The following is a 22,016-nucleotide window of genomic DNA, read 5'->3' as shown; positions in this document are numbered from 1 at the left end:
CCGTAAGGGCCACCAACAGTTCATGTTTTCAGGATTTCTTTAATCACGCACAGGGGAGTTCATCTATTATTCCTGGGTCAGTAACTATCCCGCCTGTTTCTACAGACAGAAATCCTTAGAACATGACCTGTTGGAAGCCTTTGAGGACTGAACTTGGACACCTCTGTTCTAAAGTGTCACCTTCTACCTGAAAAATGAATCTCCCGTAGCCAATAAAGAGACATAAAGACAGATTTATTTCTTATAAAAATGTGTTTATTTTCAAGACCAAACTGCAGTAAAAAAAAAACTAAACAAAAAACTGGACTCGAAAGTACATGAAATAAAACCGCCAACAACTATACAGCTGTAAGAATATTTATCCCCCCCCCCCCCCCACCTAATCAGGACAGCGATTAACCCATCAGTGCCTGGGCAGCCGGGTGGACTGTGACGTGTCTGCGTGCTGCAGGGGAGTATCGCAATACTTCATTTACAGATTCCAGTTTTATTAAATGTAAAGAAACAAAAAAAAGACATTAAATTAGCACCTCCTTCTGCAAGACTTCTGGTCCAGTTTTAAGGGTCTTCTTCACAGACCCCCCCACTTATATATATTTACTTATATTCTTCATATTTATATTATTGTACAAATATGTTTCAGAAACACTGCATATATATGTCACAAATAGTTACACAACACAGACAGTATACATATATTACAGCCAGCTCCACTGCGCTACCTGGGTAACGCCAAATGTTATACTCTTTGTAACTGTTGCAAACCTAGGTATGAAGACATCTCCTCATTGCAGGTGACTGTTCAAACCGGAGAGAGAGCTAAACTTTAAGAGAGAGGCTTCCACCTCCAGATAACTTTAACTTATTGGTTTGTACATTGCTTTGTCTTTCTACTTTCGGTCTGTGCTTTTCAGCCACGTATCAGTATCATCAGGCAGTTCTCTCTCTCTCTGCATTTGCATACACCGGTATTCAAAGAGCAGCTTTGTGTTGTCACCCAATTAAACATTCCTGCCCGGGCTAAAGACATGGGGCTTGAGTCATTAAGGAGAGCAAAGCATAAAAAAAGGAGTAACTTTGCACCTGGGCAAAACCTTGTTCCATTGGAGGGGGAGGTAAATTTAAAATGTGGGGACAGATTTATAGTTGGCTTAGGGCATGTCTTAAATCAACTTTAAATTTCAGTGTAAAAATCAAGCTATCAAGTATTTGTGTGCTAGATGAAAAAACAGCCAGTATTTAACTTATGTACAAAACAATAAACTAATGTGCACCCCTTGCATTAAAACATGGTTTGTCCCGGAGAACATTTATTCCTTTTTTTTGCCTTACTTTCCTTAATGACTCAGGCCCATGGTGTATAGGAAGCTACAAAGTTAAATCAATGTATATAGTAAAAGTTGCACAAGTGCGCAAACATAGCATTAAATCAAATTCTTCTGAAGGTGGAAACCCCTCTTCACCAACGACATCCCTCATCAACGACGTGACTCGCCTAACTTCAAAGAAAAGGTTGTCTTGCAGAAAGCACAATGTTCAACAAAGCTGTACGGCGGAGCCAACGGCTGATAAAAGCTTATCATTATATTATAATATACAATATTCTTTCACGTGGACCATCTAAAATGTTTAAACAATTATAAAAAATAAAACCCTCAATAAAACAAAACGATAGTTGCTCTGCTTAAAGTACACTTGCGCCTTACACATACAGCGGTGGCATCCAATTTGCCGGCTGTACCAGTATTCATGAGAACGCAGCCTATCGATTCACTAGGAACCAGTGACTTCACTGAGGCACGAGGCATTTTGTGAGGCACTAGTGAAATTAATAGGTAGAATATTGTCTCACACCACCAAACATCTGTCTCCGCCGTACAAAGGCGATATGACGCTTTAAATGTACTATTTTGAACTCTAGACTTTTTTTGCAAAGTGCTGTCGAGTTTCCATTTTGAACTGTATACGTGTATACACTTCTACTGACTTATAGGGCTAGATTTACTAAGCTGCGGGTTTGAAAAAGTGGAGATGTTGCCTATAGCAACCAATCAGATTATAGCTGTCATTTTGTAGAATGTACTAAATAAATGAAAGCTAGAATCTGATTGGTTGCTATAGGCAACATCCCCACTTTTTCAAACCCGCAGCTTAGTAAATCTAGCCCATAGTGTTAGTATAAGTGTAGGCTTATGGTAAAAACGCAGGCGTTAAAATGTACATTTGTGACTTTGTCTTAACATTTTATACATACACTGATGCGAACCGCCACAAGACTGCGCTATTTTACACGTGGATGTAAAGATTTATTTGTAACAAATCTTCATTATCTCGTGATTAGTCAAAGTATGTTAACTGCACTGCAGCTATACAGTATTGTTAATATTTTAGAATAAAACACGATAACGGCCAACAGGCAAAAAAAATAGGTTAACAAAACAAAAACTGACAGCTCAAAAACAGGATATTTCTTAGGTCTCTAAAACAGGTCACACTCATTAAACATGATGCTTTATTATGACATTTTAAGATACAGGTGGACCTAAAAAATGATCGTCTTGCGCGTTCTAAAGAAAGGCAGTTGAACAGCAAAAACAAAAATGTTCACAAATCAACAGATTTTTCCTATTTTGCATAGATCATTGTATCATTTTATAGACACGTTTGGGATTATATCTAACCCCTTCTCTGTAGCTATTCAATTTGCCTACCGCTCCGACTGTCCAAGATGACAGATCTCCGTTGCGGTTGGTAGAAGCAACTTGTAGATGTCTCTAGCCTTTGACCGTTTTTGGGGATTGTCATTTTATTCCTGAGAATAACCCCATCTGGGGTCCTCTGGTGTTCACACGTGGACTCTTGGGACGTGGTCTGTGTCGGACTTTTAATAGGAGCCAGAAACATTCTTGAGTCAACCGATGGGTGATCCATAATGGGAAAGGGTGGGCTAAACAGAATGAGACTTTGAGGTCTTCCTGGTCTGGACCTGAACGAGGGCTTTGAAAGTCCAGAAGGTCGTTCCATTTTGGATGACAAAGGTGTGTCCCCGGAAGCTTCCCCATCGGAAGTTCGCTTCCTACGGAGAACTGGAACATCTTGAGGAACACCGTGGTTACTATCTGCAGAAGAGTTCAAACTGGAATGATAGGAAGTATCAATAGCAACTGGATCATTATTCTCCTTCTCCTCTACAGCTTCGGCCTCTGTTTTTGGGCTCTGTGGAATGTCGTTATGTCCTGTAATTGAGGGTAAAATCTGCTTTGGAGTCGAGACGGGCTCAATGATCGCAGCTTTATCATCAAGCATCAGAACTTCAGAATCTGTGTTTACTGTCTGCAATGGTTGTGGGATTTGTGTGTATTGGACCTTTGGTGGTATAACTGGTACGGCCTTGGCTTGGCACATTTTTATCATAAAAGAAGCCCTAACTGCAGAAACACTCACAGGAGCGGAATTACGGCGACCTGCCGGTGCATGATCTGTTGATGTGTAATCCAAGTCCGTGCTTTGGTTTGGCAAGGAAGAGAGCGGTTTCTGGTTAAGGCTTTTCGATCGGTTGTACAATGATATTGTTGTGGCTGTACTTGACTGATGGACCTGTTGGCCTCTTACCTCAACAGAATTGGGAGTGGCTGCATTTTCAAATGTAAAAATGTCCCCTGATGTGGAAGGTAAATCTAAAGTCAAAGATGATGGTCGACTATTTGGTTTCTGCGACGCATCTTCATTGTCAACAATTCTGTTCTCATTTGCCTGAGCTTGGTTACAAACGTTGGTTGAAGTGTTTACCTCCTGGACATTAGGCAAAATATCTAATGAAGTTAATGGGACTGCAGGTGATATCACAGTAGGATTTAGAAGCTCACTGCCCTTCATCGGTGAAGGTTTTACTACAGGTTCAATATGCGATGTTCTGTCAATGATCTCAGTTTTAGAACAAGAATCAATTTCACTTCCAAGGATTGGGTCTTCTGGAAGGTTGGATATAACTTGTCTTGGCTCACTCTGTAAATTTTGGTTAAATAGATGATCAGCCCTTGATCTTATATAAGAACCCCCCTCTGCTTTGATTCCGGCAAGTTTCAGTGTCCACTGACTTGTTCGAGTGTCTTTGCTGTCCAGAGACAAACTACGTGTAAACCCTGGTCTTTTATATAGATCCCCCGTGGTTCCTCTCCTCTTTGGCTGTATTCCTGGTACTTCCTTCTCTAAAATGTTCTTTAATTTTGGAGAGTGTAGTGGACTTGTTACCCAGTGGTGATCTTCCAATTCTTCCAGCTCAAATGTATGCGTACTTTCCGCTCCAAGTTCATCATCGTTCTCTAAAGACTCACTCGATTTTCTCTCGCCTGACTTACTTTCCAAATCTTCTTCTCTTTCTAAATCCACACTCACTTGCAACCTTTCATCACCTTCTGTTTGAGGTTCTTCTTCTTTCAGACCTGAAACCCTTTCAACTATTTTAATGGGTGCAAGGTTTAAGAATCGAACACTGGCATCTTCAGTAGGCGTTGCGGGATTCGACCGTGAACCTTGCCCATCGATAAAGGTTAGCTCTCGGTCATTGCATTGATGTGTCTCTTGAGGTAGGGTTTTGACATTTTCCAGTTCTATCGTAATTGGAGGGATTAAATCATCATTTTGGTTTCTGCTTTCCTCTCTAATGCCACCATTGGTCACTCCTAAAGAGTATAAAATATCTTTTTCTTTACACAGTCCAGGTAACCCATCCGAAGAAGAATCTAGTTTTACACAATTCTTATTTGGAGTAGTTGGTGATGTTTCCGAGACAATTTCTGAATGTACGTCAAGATCTTCTTCGGACTCGATAATCTTCAGCTCATGTTGTATATTTGACCAAAGCGGGTTCAAGAGAGTGATGGAATCATCGTCCTCCTTAATAGAGAAACAAAAACAGAAATTTGAAATATGGCCGCACAACAAAACAGGCTTTGAATCTTGTATATCATGTTATGACTCAACTCATTAGTGTATTTGTACTACGCAAAGGTTCAGAACTAAATACCTCACAAAAAATTGGACATCTTGTGACAAGACTTTTCGGTAAGTATGGAACTATGTTCTGACTTCAAATTAACGACTTATTTCCAAGTGGTCTAGGATTCTGGTTTAGGTCAACAATAAGGGTAGAAAATTGAACTCAGTGGATTTAATGTCATCTCTTGTGGCTGATTTCTAATTGGCTTAGGTGCAAGTGGAAAATTATTGTGTGCAATAGTGCACTATTCACTGCAACAAACTCTACTCCATCTGTAGTTAGCTGGAAGTGAACACGTAGTAGATTCTAGGGTGAATTTCCCAATCCTGTCACTGAGTATGCTCCTACCTGGTTATTGGGTAACAGCTTATCCAGGTCATTTATCGGAGTCGTCTCTGGTGTCATCATTGGTTGTATTTCTGACCTGTTCGGCTCCACGTCACTTACTTGATGTATCTCATTGACGGACATCAATGTGGGTTCAGCCGGCTTCCTGTCCGCTGCAGAGATTGGCAACAAGTCAGGTAATTGGGACATTTCCAATAATATTTCCTTGAGCGTCAGCGTTCGATCATCTTCTGTGAAAACATCAAAATGAAGAAAAGAAGAGCATTAACGAGGTATTGTTATCAATTTTGCATCGATAAAATGTTTCAAAGAGTTCCAAACTGTGTTTACTCTGTTGGAAGCTGCAGGTGTTATCATAGTAGCCTCAATGCCTAGTAAAACAATAGGTAGCTGCATTATCAGAAATGAGCTGATAGTGTTGTCTATAGCCTTGGTAGCATGAGTCAGGCCAACTGTGTCAGTGGAGGAAGAGGCAACAAGGTAAGCCCAGTCCGCAGGGCCGGTAGGTATGTCTAGGTGCCCACTCGCCGTCTGGACCCCTCCCCTTACTCATACAGAGTTTTAGGCGTCCCCCAAAACCTGGTGCCCTAGGTGTATGGCTTTGTCCACCCATGGAAGCCCAGCCTGTGCCCTGTGTAAGGCTCCTGTAGGCCCAGCAGGGACCAATAGACCCACCAAGTACAAATCAATTGGAAGGTGCAAAAAGTGTCCCATTTAATGTATGGGACAAGAACCAATCTCCCTCCGGCGCCTTGTGGTGGTGAAAAATCCTTCCACAAAGTAAGGAACGTCCACCGTGCCCTCTCAAACCCTTTACACTCACACTCTTGTCTCTAATCTGTATTCCGCAAGGAACATTCAGAGATTTGCCAAACTCCACCCAAGAGACATTGCAACTTTTAAAACCCCATCAACATCACCCTCTTCCGCGTGCCTCCGTGTAATAATCTAACAATGCTTTTGTTTTATATTGCATTCATATATAGAGTAATGATATTGTAAAATAAATGTATAAACACCCGAAAACCAAATATGCCCCTTGAGGATCTTAGTTTTTCGTTCTTACCTTCAAAAAATTCTGGACTTAGATCTTTTAGACAAGGTCTCCTTGGCTCATGTAGTATCTTTATTGGTTCAGCCACCTCGGATGATCGAGCTCCTGGTTTAAGTCCAGTTTTGCTACTTGGCTCTGTAGACGTGGATTTGACACCTGGATCGGGTTCCAGCAGCGGTAGCTCCTCAAGGCTGGAGAGAAGGTGGCGCTCCTTGGAACTTCCTCTGCATGGAGTACTGTTAGCGCTAATGACTGCTGAGACCCGCAAGGGAACAGACACGGCAAATGGTTCCGAGATGTTTAAGGCTTTTCGCTGGTGTCTAGGTGAAGCTTCCAAAGGAAACAGGCTCCCGGGGAAGCTGGACTTGGCCGGGCCATCGCTAGAAGCATAAAACATCTTCCTTCCTTTCGGAGAGTTCTGCTCATTCTCTAGATCATCCCCGATTCGGAACACTTTCATTTGTTCAGGTGGTGGCTTCACCTGAGATGTCTTCACAGTGGATTTATCCTGGTTGGAACCTCCAATAGCACCAACTATTTCTTCATTGTCCCATTCGCTGTCCTGCTTGCTCACGTCATAAGTGCTACCGGTCCCTGTAGGTCGTGACTTGAGAACTGGTATGAAGAATCCACCAGTGGCCACTGACCTCTTGAATCGGCTCACTTTGTCATCCTCACCTACTTGAGGAAACATAAAATGAAGACATACTTTTTTGGGGGTCAGAACAGTCAAGGTTTCTCTACCTCAACTTCTCAACACAAAGCTGGCACGGCAGTAAGAGACACCGACACACTTCACTGATTCCAAGACCCTGCCTGATACCCCTACAGTGTCAGGCAGGAGGGTGTTTTAACTAGTCCATGTTTTAACAATTGTCTAGAGATTATAGTGTCCTCTTACCATCTATCATGGCTGATCTCCCTCAGCAGCAGCCAGTATATAGGTAAATGTCACCTACACTGTAGGTCCTACAGTAACATATACCACCTTTTATAGAAAGTTCCTTCAAAACAACTTTTAAACATATATTAATTCACATTAACTTTAGTTATTAACACTTCTAATTTGGTGGAGTATGTCATCACCAAAAACGGTGTCCATAAAACACTTACTGTAACCATAGCAAAACAATTAGACAAGAACTTTCACTGGTGAAACTTAAACAAGGCTGATGTTAAATCAAGCTGGTGTTTTCATGAGCTTTCAACATAATATTTCATGTCTATTTCACATATTGAACTGACTTTCTCAACATTTGGCTTTGCGAGTTGTATATTTTGTACTGGCAGCGTAAATTATTAATCGGCCAGGGAAACCTAGATCAAGATGGCATTTCAATTATGCTTTATTTGCACTAAAACACGCTTATAATGAAAAATAGCTGCAAGATAAATCATTGCCCGCTGCAAATACAGTAATATGTATTACAAAGTACCCATACACAATATCCTTTACATTACTCCAATGACAGGCCGTCCGCGTTTCCCGGCAGAGTAAATCAGCATGAGTATATTTCAATGTTATCGTGGGCTGAGTGGATCTGGCATTCCTTATATTATATTGTTTTCAAAAGTAGTAAAAAGAACTCATGTGACCTTATGCAAGTCCTTTAGTACATATATGAGCTGCATACTTACCTTCCGCAGGTATAGAGCACAAAGAGTCCATGCTCTTAGCCGGCCGTATTGTAGCTTTGTCTGTGAAAACAGAAGATTAGTGTTACTTGGAGCTAACGTCAATGTCACAGAAATGCATTCTAATGTGCTGCTATAACCTTCACAGGCTCAGTCGGGAGCTCTGTCCTACACTGAGGAGCTCTAACAAGAGGGATTAAGTCTGTGTGTAGGTGAGGTCATGCCTCAGCATTTAACATGTCCTGTATGAGACCCAGTGAGCAGAGATGAGTGACATTTTTAAGACCGTTCCACTAAATATTCGCCTCATTTGGCAGCAAAATTTAACCTGCCGAGTTTAGTCTAAAGTTACTATGAGGAGCGCTGCTAAACAATGTACTGAGAGGGAGAAGTGTGGGGAAAGAAAGGGGGGATTTTTAAATGTTTGAGCATAAATTGCAGATATTGTGCTAAAAAAAATTAATAAACATTGTATCTGGAAAACCTGTATATTGATGTGTTCTTAAGCTTAATTAAGCTGTCAATCAGTCAAATTTCAGCTTAGAAAATATATTTAGTATTTGTAATATATTGGAGAGCTCTGCTAACCATTTTATAATAAATGGTTCTTATTAATCCATAGTAAAACTGTAGATTTAGGCATTGTGGTATTTTTTGTTGTTTTTGATCAATTTATTTATTTTGGGCTTTTACTGAGTTTATGTGGACAGGATTATACTACCTAAAATCATGGGAAATATGACCACCATATAATATAACAATCATGGGAAATATTACCCACAAATTAATATAATATTCATGGGAAATATTACCACCATATAATAAAATAATCATGAGAAATATTACCATATTATAATATAAAAATCATAGGAAATATTACCACTATATAATGATCATGGGAAAAATTACCACTATATAACATAATAATCATGGTAAATATTACCACCATATAATAATTATGGTAAATATTACCACCATATAATATAATAATCATGGTAAATATTAAGACTATTTAATATAATAATCATGGGAAACATTACCACCGTATAATATAATAATCATAGGAAATATTACCACTGTATAATATAATAATCATAGAACATATTACCACTGTATAATATAATAATCATGAGAAATAATACCCACTAATTAATTTTTTTATTATTATTAATTATTGATTATTATAATCATGGGAAATATTACCAGCATATAATATAATAATTATGGAAAATATTACCACTATTTAATATAATAATATGGCAATGTTACCACCATATAATATAAAAATCATGGGAACTATTACCAACTAATTAATATAATAATCATTGGAAACATTACCATTATTTAATATAATAATCATGGGAAATATTACCCGCTAATTAATATAATAATCATTGGAAACATTACCACTATTTAATATAATAATTATGGCAAATATTACCACCATATAATATAACAATCATGGGAACTATTACCGACTAATTAATATAATAATCAATGGAAACATTACCACTATTTAATATAATAATCATAGGAAATATTACCACCATATAATATAATAATCATGGAGCATATTACAACTATATAATATAATAATCAAGGGACTTATTTCCATGTATAATAAACAATCTAGGTAAATACAATATATACAATATTTTAAAGTAAAATGAAATAATGTTATGGCTTTTGAACTTACTTTATGACTACAATAAAATCAGTGATTTCTATATTACTAGTTTTTTTGTTTTGTTCTGAAAAGCGATTTTCTTCCATGGAAGTTTTTATATACTGGAGTGGATATTATTTTTATTTACTTATTTTTAAGTAACCAGAGAAATTTTTTCTTTTTTTGGATTTCTTAACCTAGTTTGCGGTTACCTGTGTTAGACGTGTATATAAAGTTTATTTAACCACTTAATCATGTGTTTTGCTCCGTCAAGACCAAATCAATGTTTTGTTTTCCCTGAGAATAACTTTTCTGACAGTCAGTCTCTTCATTCAAACTTCATATTGTTTTTTGTGACCAACAGGAATTTTCTTTAGTAAAATATTGAAATAAATATTTTTTTATTCAATTTTATAAAAGGTAAATGGCCAAAATAAGAAAAACCATGCTACTAGGGATACAAAAATCTGTGTACTTTGATTAAGGTGTGACAGAATGATCGATACTTGCCCGGTCTATATCTCAGCTGTAATAATGAACTGATGATATGTCAACTAGCAACAGATGGTATATCAGCTTATCAATTCCCAGTAACCAGTGACATCACTGAGAATGCAGCCTATCCAGTCACTAGAAAACATTGACATCACTGAGAATGCAGCCTATCCATTCACTAGGAACCAGTGACATCACTGAGAATGCAGCCTATCCATTCACTAGGAACCAGTGACATCACTGAGAATGCAGCCTATCCATTCACTAGGAACCAGTGACATCACTGAGAATGCAGCCTATCCAGTCACTAGGAGCCAGTGACATCACTGAAATTACAGCCTATCCAGTCACTAGGAACCAGTGACATCACTGAGAATGCAGCCTATCCAGTCACTAGGAACCAGTGACATCACTGAGAATGCAGCCTATCCAGTCACTAGGAGCCAGTGACATCACTGAAATTACAGCCTATCCAGTCACTAGGAACCAGTGACATCACTGAGAATGCAGCCTATCCAGTCACTAGGAACCAGTGACATCACTGAGAATGCAGCCTATCCAGTCACTGGGAACCAGTGACATCACTGAGAATGCAGCCTATCCAGTCACTAGGAACCAGTGACATCATTGAGAGTGCAGCCTATCCAGTCACTAGGAACCAGTGACATCACTGAGAATGCAGCCTATCCAGTCACTAGGAACCAGTGACATCACTGAGAATGCATCCTATCCAGTCACTAGGAACCAGTGAGATCACAGAGATACTTCAGTACCAGTTTTTATGAGGCCTGCAGGCTCATTTCTCATGAATATTGGTTTATGTGTGTGACCAAAGCTTTTGAAATAATGCCGAGTAGATATTCTATACCCACCGCTCATTTCTTTCTGCCCTCTAACAAACACACTTCCATTACGGCTCAGTTTGGACTTTGATTCCGTTCCGGAACGACCCAGATTAAATATAGATTTCCATTTCTTAGACTTGGTGGACAGTTTCCTCCTACAGAAAAACAGAAGTGCCACAATGACAGATTACAATCAAATAAATAACGTGATCTATATTAGTGGTACAAACTGATGTGTGTTTTACAAAGAGCTGATTAATTGTCATTCCAGCCAATGTTAAATGTGATACGTTTATCACTTCCTAATGAATTGATAAACTGCATCCTGGAGAATATTAGCATCAAATGGGTGCCTGCAGTGTGAATAGTGCCCCTACCTTAATACCCCCACTTGTATCCCAAGGAATGTCCTAATCTCATTTAATCGTTAGTATTGGCCATTCATAGCGCCAACATATTATGTAGAGCTGTACAATTAGGTACATCAGTTCCTGCCTCAGTTAAGCTTACAATGATCCTTAAGAGTGTAATAGTAAAAGATTAAAGAAACCCAAGAGAAACATGCATTAACCATCAATAATTCTGTCACATATCAATGGAAGTAGCAATACACTAGTTAACGAACCGGCTAATGAAATACATCTCAATGAAAACGGCATAAAATAACCAATCACATTGTAGTTCTTAAAGCTAACCTCTAGGTGGCAGCATATGCTCATATCCACCATTTGGGTCAATTGCATAAGAAAAAAGGTTGCTTAGAAATCCTGGACTTATGTGACAGATAATTTATATTTATATATAATTGTATTCACAAGTAACAATCTGTACTTCTGTATGGGATAAAAATATTTACAAGGACAGTAACATATAGACATGAATATGACTGGCATTGTGTCAGCCAAGGATGATTCAAAGCAGCCGGTGACTCTGCCAGACTGTTGGTTCCTCGGGATGCTGCTATTTTGCTGCAGTGGAACAACAAGTGCCAGCATGCCCTGTCAGCCTCTGGCTAGCAGTGCATGCTGGGACACAGTTTCCACAGCATCTGGAATGCCATACATTACCTAACCAGATTCTGGCTGGCAAGACATGCTGGTACTTGTAGTCTGTGACCTGTGTATGCACTAAGGAGAAGGAAGCGCGTGTTGGAAATGTTTGCGTTACCTGTGTGACACTTTACAGTTCAAGCAACAACCAGATTAGTATATTGAAGGGGTTATAATACTCTCTGGAATGGAGATGATGTCAGACTCTTATTGATATCACGCATACTAATACATGAATTATGCAGACATGAATTATGACAGCCCCCCTGCGGCACTGTGATATTCATTTCCGCTCGTTAGTATTTTTGTATAAAAGGTCACATCATGCGCAAGATGATAAAAGTCCACAGATATTTTTTAATGTTGACTAATAAAATAAAATAAAGCTTTGCTTCAGAACGGCCATGTCCTTAGAGACAGAGACGGAATAACATTAACCCTTTGTTTCCCAGCTGGCTATAAATAGTCTGGTGCTCTTAGGAGTCGGTGCAGAGGCAAAATTATGAGGGTAACTAGAAAACAGCCCTCGGTCCTGGGACCCGGTGGACCCTGCATAATATTATCTGGTATTTGTACAGTGGGGGGGGAAATCTGCTGATTACGTTTGAAGTAAAGCATCACGGAAAAAGTATATTAACAACAAAATCATCCAGTCACATCAAGTGGTTCATTTAATGTTACTTTCTTTTATTTATTTTTTATAATAGTTATATGAAATAATGTAGTGGGCAATGTAATATGTATTCCCCTGATTATATACAGAAAATGACATTGAGCATTCCAGAACACATCTTATGTAACGTTGCTGAGAGCTGGTCAACAAATACGATTTCTCTCACGCAGTCGGCGTGGTTCTCCCAATTAACACCGGAGATCAGATCCAGTTCATATTTATCGATCCCGAGCTGCGGATAATCAGAGGAGCGAGCAAGAGGCGGAAGACGTTCCCCATCCATACCTTTGTAATAAGACCCCTGGAGAGACCCTGAACGTTACGTGTGCGGCTCCAGGTACACACAGAGGTGTTATCAGGAACAGATCTGCTGGTTGTACAGTAACACATTCCATGTAACATCACACACATTCTTCACATACTGAGAGAGAGGGTCTGGCCTGACGTTTGCACAAGGTAACCTGACCACTGTGGTGCCTCTGTAGCTTCTCCTTCGCTGCTGCAAGGGAAGAGGTTCTCACAACACAAACCATTATGTCTGTGGACAGGTAGAGAGTACCTGATCAATGACATCGTCCGAAGTGATGTCTTCTGGTCTCTGTTTCGTTTTCCAAATAAAATACTCTGAATTACGCTGCTGGATAATTCTAAGTTCTCTGTTATGAAACCTTCATGGCCGATCTAATGAATTTGTTAATATCAATGTACACTGACACTATGAAATATGACCGGTTAGCCTGATAATATGACACAATAACACATTGTGCGGACCTCAGGCCGTGCAGCATAGACTCAATTCCGCAGCAATTCTGTTGTGCAATTCTGCACAACGGTAGTTTAACCTATAATTCCTGGAATCCGGGGATAGGGTAGATACGCTGTCATAATCAGTGTTTGGGTATATTTCTCAAAATGTGATGATCACGTGTGGCCGCAATTTATCAATAAAATCTTGCCTAGCGCACCGTGGTTAAAGGTTAAATTACAGCCTCAACGGCCCTGTCTCAGCCGATATGCGGATGTGTCAATCCTCCCCTCCCTACATCTCCAATCTCATCTCTACCTACACTCCTACCCGCCCCTCCGCTCTGCCTCTGACCGCTGCCTCACTACTTCACTGATCACCTCTTCTCACTCTCGTCTTCAGGACTTTGCTTGGGCTGCTCCCCTGCTGTGGAACGATCTTCCCCGTTCCATCAGGTTAGCATCTACTCTCAAAGGCTTCAAGCGTGCCCTTAAGACTCATTTCTTCATTCAAGTCTATCAGTCCTCATAACTTCCTTGTCCTGTCTCTCTCCCCCAGTTAGTACCACCCTGTTTGTGTCTCCCCCTTCCCTTTAGGTTGTTAGCTCTCATGAGCAGGGCCCTCTTTCTTTGTGTGCTCCTTCTACTGTTCCTTCACCCTCTGTACCTCTTGGCTGCTTCGATAGCCCTGTTTTATTAAGCTTCGGCCTTCTTCTTGCTGATTTCTACCATCCCTTTCACTATCTGTCAGATATTATCTGATTTGCTTTACCCTGTCACCTGTGTTTGTATATATTTTTGTATCATGTTGTGTCTTGGTTCTGTTTTCTGTATATGTAATGTATGGCGCTGCGGACCCTTTGTGGCGCCTTATAAGTCAAAGATAATAATAATAATAATAATAATAATAATAAATGTGTGAGCTGACTAGTCATCTCGCGAATGAGCAGAAGAAAATGGAATTTGCATTTGAACTTTCAGTTGGCCTAAGGCATGGGGGGCGCCATTGTTGGTGGTAACCTCTTGATGTATAGGGTGATATGAAAAAGACCCCTATAGCCAGAATGTGAAGCATATCAGTAATACCTTGGGTAACCTTAGTCTTGTAGATCAGCAGAATTGTTATCAGAATTGCAGTCAGCCTTTGAAACACGCGTCTGGAACTTACTTGTTTTCTGGAAGGTCGATGACGGTGTGGAATAAGGTTCCGGTGACCGGCACGATCTCCGGTAGACTATTCTCCCGTCTCTCCTTCCGGGCAGGGTGGGTGGCTGACAGGCTGCGAGCTTGCGCTTCCTCCAAGCTGACCAGTTTCATAGGAAGCGATCCGGACGGCAACGTCATACTCTTCACTATCCGGCACTCTGGAGGAAGAAAACAGCCTGGTTATGACAACTCTTACTAAACAGGCAGCGTTATCTTTCTGGTCAATCTCTGTGCTTCACACTAAGACCTCTATATCATCCAGGCAGCGGTGTCGGCACAGACTAGTAAATTAAAGTCTTCAGGAAAGGGAAAACCATTTTAAATGACAACTCCAAGCACAAGGAGTAGCTTGATTTCCAATTTGGCAATAAATAATAAATGATTTGTACAAGTAAAGATATTGGGCCTGATTCATTAAGGAACGCAAGTCCATTTCCGTGACGTACTTTGCATACCCTGCACGAAACCGAGACTTGCGAAAAAGTGCGCAGTTCATGCTTGCACATAAGTGAAAATACGACTGCCTATGATCTGAAGGGCGGAACGGGGTGAGGAAAGGGGAGGAAGAGCATAGTAAATGTACAGTAAGGGCGTGCCGAGGGTGAGCGCACGCAGTAGCGCCTGATTCAAACTTTGGGCATGTCTAAGGTACGTGGTTTTCAGCCATATGATTTGCAACAGCGAGAAATCAGGTGTAAGTGCTGATTACTAATGATGACGGCTGTGTATACAGCTAGAGCATGTGTTTGAAATTAGGAGCAACTGTAAAAATTAATTTTATATACAGTCGACTTTTTTTCGTGTACGTTGTACTGGGGCTTTATATTCCACGTATGTATTATACGTATCCTGCCGTGCGCACCTAGACCCGTATTCAGAAAGAGATATTCCTTCAGATCCGTGTGTTTCGTGTGTTGTTCTGTAAACGCAAAGTACGTTCATTTTGCTTTCCTTAATGAATCAGGCCCATTATGTATATTTATATAAAGACCGTCATGTAGCAGTTTTTACAAGCTACGTTTAATTGTACTGTATTGTGCATATTCATCCATGAGTGTTTCCCAAAAACAAAAAAAGTCTGTCGCTGAGAACGTGGTGGATAAACATAGGCCGGATTTTGGGAAGTCTGTGTGTGTTTTTCCGTTTGTTTTGGAAGCCTCGTGTTCAGGAGCGATCGCATTAAGGAAAAACCAAGAACATTGTAAAATAGAAACAGAACTCGCAACACTTCGTCCTCTGGCACAGAGAGATTATTTCCGCAGAGAAGGAACATCGGTCTAATTACCAAAATAAACATTGTTACTCCGGGGCCAAGACAGCCTCCAAGACCACAACAAATAACAACGAGGAATCATCACACTATCTACGGGTTTACACAGTACAGCGGCGCACTCACAGACATAACGGAGGAATCAACACGCTAGTTACATGGATGTTTTTTTTGAGTAATAGATCCCAGTGAATAAAAATGACGGAGCAGGGGGGATTCTTTAGTACATATCAAAATAACACGCAGATCAGGTATTTGCAACAGGTCGTCTACAGTAAAACACTTATAAAAGTTGGACAATGTTGACATTATCCTAATCACGTCAGTCTTATGCAGCAGTGTTATGAATTGTGGACAATGGTCCCTGGTGTAAGTTATAGGATGGTTCAGTCTCTTCCCCATCTCATCCTCTCACCGCCCTCTCTTGGCTTCATCCATGATGTCGACCACACAATGTTATTATGTTATATTTAAACCCTTTTGGTTTTGGCAGTTTGGGAAACATTTTGCTGTGAATCTCCTTGTTTAGTGGGCCCTCCTGACCCTTATTCTTGTTAACCTGGATGTCCCTCCAAACCTCTGGTTATATGATGTATGGTAACAAACTCTGATCAAAATGTTGTATCTTTTATCCGCATGTTTAACCCTCATGTTCAACTCTCTAATTTTCACGGTATAAAAAAATAAAGAGCTACACAGACCGAGGTTCTATCCATCTATCCATGTATGTGTCCATCCATCTATCTGTCTATCTGTCCATCCATTTATGTGTCCATCCATCTATCTGTCTGTCTGTTCATCCATCGGTTTGTCCATCCATCTGTCTGTCCATCCATCTATCTGTCCATCCATCCATCTGTCTATCCATCTATCTATCCATCCATCTATCTATCTGTCCATCCATCTATTTATCTGTCCATCCATCTATCTATCTGTCCATCCATCTATCTATCTGTCCATCCATCTATCTGTCCATCCATCCATCTGTCTGTCTATCCATCTATCTATCCATTCATCTATCTGTCCATCCATCTATCTATCTGTCCATCCATCTATCTATCTGTCCATCCCTCCGTCTGTCCATCCATCCATCTGTCCATCCATCCATCTGTCCATCCATCCATCTGTCTGTCTATCCATCTATCTATCCATTCATCTATCTGTCCATCCATCTATCTATCTGTCCATCCATCTATCCATCCATCCATCTGTCCATCCATCCATCTACCTATCCATCCATCTATCTGTCCATCCAAGAGGAGGCATGAGACTTATGGAGGAGGGGCATAGAGTAACCGGGATGCTATGGGGGTGGGAAGGATGAAATAATATGACTGGCTGAGTAATGAAATGTTATGGGTGGAGAAGGAGCAATGGAATTATATGATTGAAGGAGGATGGGAATGGAGGGATGAAATGATATGGCTGGAGGAAGATGAAGGTTATAAAAACCATGTTTCTGTGACAATATTGTGCTTGCAATGTATTTTATTTCTGTACTCATGTGAAGGGGGGGGGGAGTCAATATGTTCCGAGGGGACCCAGATTAACAAAAGAGATTGGGACTTGATGCATCAGTATTTCCTGAATGTTAGTCTGATCATTAGTGGAGCTGGAATTGACCATGGGAACATCTGACAAATCTCTGATGAGAACGATGTCATTTACCGCATAATATCTGGACTATCCCTGCTGTAGCTCTGTCATCTATAATCCCTGCTCACCATCAGATTATAAAAAGCAACTGAGACACCGACTCTCAGCAGCAAAATCCACCAGACTTAAATTCGGGATTCAACTGGCATCTTCTACTCTCCACAATCTCCGAGTGGGTTATAGAGATATGAGGATGACGTGAATAATTTATTTCTCAGAAGTGTAAGTCCAAAAAAACAAAGTGTTCAATTCTACCTGGAAGGCAGCGATCGTATTTGTGGACTTGAACCAATGATTCATGTTGACCGGACAGCTGGGTGATATTGATTTTCATGTATGAACTCACAGAATAGGTTTTAGACACTTTCTCCCTTGTCTGTTATCCCCCTAAGTATTTATGTATTTTATTTCTGTCTTTTATTGTTCTCTGTGTATTTTCACTCCTGTGTTCTATGGACAAGTTATAAATAATGCATAGAGAAAGGAGAATACATTTGTATCCATGGCACAGTCCTGCGGTTAGGTGGGAGAGTAACAATGCACATTAGGGTCTAAATAAAAAGTTATGCAAAGGGCGTCTCTCTCCAATTGCTGATCAACTGCAATGTTTTGCAGCTGAATTAAGACTCCCGAAAAAGCTCCGTCAGCCAGAAACTAGCTGTTGTGAAAGTATTGCCACAGTTATTAAAGAGTCACAGAATAAACCCAGAATTAACAGACGCAGGGCTGTTGTAATGAAGGGGGAAAGGGGGCAGTGGTCGCTGGCCAACTATAACAACGTTGGTCGTTGTTTTAAAATTGGCCCTAGAAAAAAAAGATGGTTATGGATGTCATGATTTGAATGGCTGTTTGTGGTAAACAAAATAGACAAATTTAAAGTGATAAAGTCGAAGCCACATAAAACGACATTATCAGTTTTTTACAAACGGAATGCGTAAAAAATTGTGCAAAGCGACACAGTGTTGAAAAACATATAGGATCTATTGTATTTTAAAAACTTTTCAAATTCAGCCGTAGCACTTGCCATCTTTCTTTTACGATACAAGAATACTGTTACATCTGTTTCCTCCTAATTTGCATACTACAGTCACTGGCATCCGGCAGGAAGTACCAGGATGAAAGAGAGAGGAGAACATTCCAATATAAGGAAACTACTAAGGAATAAGCAAAAATAGCTGGCACGTTATATTGGTAATATATTGTTACATCCGTGACAATTTATAAGGAGGAACAGGTGAGATGAGTACAGATAGCGGACGGTTGTCCTGTTACCTATCGGTGCAGTCTTGGCGGTTAGGAAGAGGTCGTCACCGTCTCTCTGCTTGATCGGGGAAGCCGGGCTTTTGTTGAAGATCTGTTCCACATGGTTGAGGATAAACTCGATGACGACCTGTTGGACTCGCACTTCCAGGAAAGCTGCATCTCCGTTACATCCCGAATCCTCGATCTCTTTAGACCTAGAGGGGGAAATCTGAGTTGACTCCATTGCTGTGGAACAATATACACTCTATATAGGGTACGTTTATCATCTAGAACTGTTTAAACAATCATCTGATATATAGTATAGATCAGACATGATGGAAGAGTGTCCTCCCAATGGCCAAACCATCACAAACAAAACGGCAGAATTCTGGCTCAATTTACCAAAAACCTTTTAAACTAAGGGGCTCATTTAGAGTTGGATGTATGTAAGATACGCATTCCTGTACTGTGCATGCACACCACATGTATACGTCTTTATATACATTTTTACTTATCTTCGACTTCATCTGATCCATTTGGATTACTGTAGAAAGAAAATCCTCATTGTATTTTTAAAGGGGAAAACAACAGATGTTTAATTTAATTTGTTATTTGTATTTGTTTTTAATCACATTTCATATTGAAAATAACTATCTAGGCAATATTCGCTATTTCGTATCTGACACTCCCATTATTATATTGTGTACAAACAGGGTAATGCGGCTCTAGAATTTACCTCTTACTCTGCCAAGCTGCGTCTCTCCGCCATCTCTGCGCTATTGTGGACTAATTATACCCACTTATACACGTCTGACATACATCTGACATAAATGCCACTGTTTTAAAGCTGGTCTCCTCTTGAGATGTGCTCAATTCAACATATGCGCGTCAATGACCTTCTTCTTGTGCGCGTGTTTTCTTGTGTACAGTCAGGGTGCAAATCCAACCATAATTGAGCCCCTTACCGTCTCCTAGGTAACCTTACTTTTCTAAACAACATGTAACTTGTGAATTATTTAGAGGTTTTGAATAATAGAATTGTTTAGATCATTGGGAATCATTGTCTAACATAATGTTAACCTGGAGTAATCCATATTAATCAGATGTCTACTTTCACTGTCTGACTCACCCTAGATAGGTCCAAGCTGATTGCTGATTGGATGCTAGGTTGCTAAATTTGCAATTTTTTGTTAGTGAATAGTTAAATAATTAATATTTAAACGGGTGATTTTAAGTTATGGGTCATAAACTGTACCGGAGTAGATTCGGCGCCCAGACGAGGGCCAGGTTCCGAATATGCATGTTTGTGGTGGAGCTGAAGGAGGCGATGTGCGTCAGATGTTTGCTTAGGTATTCCAGAGTCCTAAAATATGAAATAAAAGAAACAATGAGTCATAGAGCTTAGACCGGATACACTCACATCGTCCTCCTCGATACCATATGCTAAAATACAATTTGGCAAATCACAAAAGCCTGATGAGATTATGAGAAGTTCAGATGTCCTCTCTACCGCGGCGGAAGCCATATAAATAAAAGATAGTAATAATAATACCAGCTTTATAAGGAGCTGTGATCCAGGTGTCTGGCACAGCTTCCAAACCAACGGATCAGAGGCTGAGATGCAAAGCAACATTGACCGGCAAATGTGCCTATGGCCAAAATGACCAACCAGTTTCCACCATACAATGGAGCAGAATGGCAGCAAATACAGGATTTCTAGGGGGGGATACAATGGAACACATCACCGGATTGTTGTCAGCAACATTCCAAATGTACCTTTGTCACATTCCACAACGCGTTACACATAGACAGCATGCTTGTCATTAACACACAAGTAGATTAAACTGGATGATATAGACGTATTTATGAGTGAGTATAAAACACTATATTGTTAAATAAGTAGAAGGTCTGTGTTACCTGTTGGTGAAATATGGTACTTCACCTTCTTTAAATACTTAATATTATTATTAGATTTATTAGCATATCCCCCACATAATCTGTGCACTGGATAATAGCAAGAGATATATATGTACTCAGTCCCTCTCTTTCATTCCCTAGTCTTACTCTATTTCTTACTATTGTAATCAGTGAATATTAGATTTAGCTCCACACTGTACATTGCTGCGGAATGTTACTCCAAGCACATAAAATAATTATTATAGGGTGGTATAGAGAGGACAGAACGTACAACAAATAAGGTACGTGGGCAGCACGGTGGCTCAGTGGTTAGCAGTTCTGCCTCACAGCACTGTGGTCATGAATTCAATTCCTGACCATGGTCTTATCTGTGAGAAGTTTGTATGTTCACCTTGTGTTTACGTAGGTTTCCTCCTGGTGCTCTGGTTTCCTCCCACATTCCAAAAACATACTAGTAGGTTAATTGGCTGCTAACAAAATTGACCCTAGTCTGTGTGTGTGTATGTATGTTAGGGAAAGCACCAATGTGGCAGGGACTGATGTGAGTGAGTTCTCTGTACAACGCTGCGGAATTAGTGGCGCTATATATATAAATAAATGATAATAATAATAATACGAGACACAGGAATGATTGCAGTGGATGGAGGCGCTCCAACTGTTCTCATGTGATTTGGGGCCGGTGTGTTCGCAGTTCAACCTAAATTTCTCTCTGAATTCAATTTAAAATGGCAACCGGTAGTCGAATACATCAGTCGAACGTGCTAGACAAACGGTGAATGTCGCTTGAACCATGGTCAAATCTTTCAAAATTGCAAAAATTTAATTGCAATGCAATTTTTCCAACTTCTGCGTAGATTGGGTGATTGGGTGACCTGGCACACCTCAAGCAGTCACCATTCCTGCACATATTGTATTTATGTTCCTGTATCCAACTATTCAGGTGAAACTTGGTGCCCATACTAATTTTCCTAGTTGGACAGATAGCATGTGATCCTGACACTCAACATTCACGTCAGCAACCATGTATGGATTTTATTCCAACACATACCAGGGCCTGGCAGTATAAATACACGAGGCCTCTCGTGAGCAGACCGGTGGAGACGTACGGACCCGGCCACCAGCACCTCTAATAACACCACATTTGTTGTATATAAATCACCTCACTTACACAAAAGGATGTAAACTGAGCTAACAAATGGCTTTCTCTTCACGACACA

The 22,016-nt window shown here is 40.2% G+C and overlaps 1 protein-coding gene across 4 annotated transcripts in view; it reads right to left on the bottom strand.

Moving 5' to 3' along the window:
* Positions 1 to 233: 233 nt before the first annotated feature.
* ARHGAP31 (Rho GTPase activating protein 31) overlaps positions 234 to 22,016 on the bottom strand; it is a 133,797-nt gene continuing 112,014 nt past the window's right edge. For 2 of the 4 annotated variants that reach the window (XM_075197382.1, XM_075197385.1), the window contains 8 exons: positions 20,138 to 20,245; positions 18,913 to 19,097; positions 14,677 to 14,872; positions 11,070 to 11,197; positions 8,040 to 8,099; positions 6,414 to 7,082; positions 5,348 to 5,577; positions 234 to 4,896 (listed from right to left, as the gene is read on the bottom strand). In XM_075197382.1, coding sequence (XP_075053483.1) covers positions 2,695 to 4,896; positions 5,348 to 5,577; positions 6,414 to 7,082; positions 8,040 to 8,099; positions 11,070 to 11,197; positions 14,677 to 14,872; positions 18,913 to 19,097; positions 20,138 to 20,245 — 3,778 coding nt within the window. In that variant the 3' untranslated portion in view covers positions 234 to 2,694. The remainder of the gene's footprint in view (positions 4,897 to 5,347; positions 5,578 to 6,413; positions 7,083 to 8,039; positions 8,100 to 11,069; positions 11,198 to 14,676; positions 14,873 to 18,912; positions 19,098 to 20,137; positions 20,246 to 22,016) is intronic. The other 2 variants (XM_075197384.1, XM_075197383.1) reach the window with 2 other exon arrangements.

This window comes from Mixophyes fleayi, chromosome 2 (genome assembly GCF_038048845.1).
Source record: "Mixophyes fleayi isolate aMixFle1 chromosome 2, aMixFle1.hap1, whole genome shotgun sequence".
NCBI lineage: Eukaryota > Metazoa > Chordata > Amphibia > Anura > Limnodynastidae > Mixophyes > Mixophyes fleayi.
The sequence above is the reverse complement of the archived record's forward strand: the minus strand, read 5'-3'. Positions and strand labels throughout refer to the sequence as shown.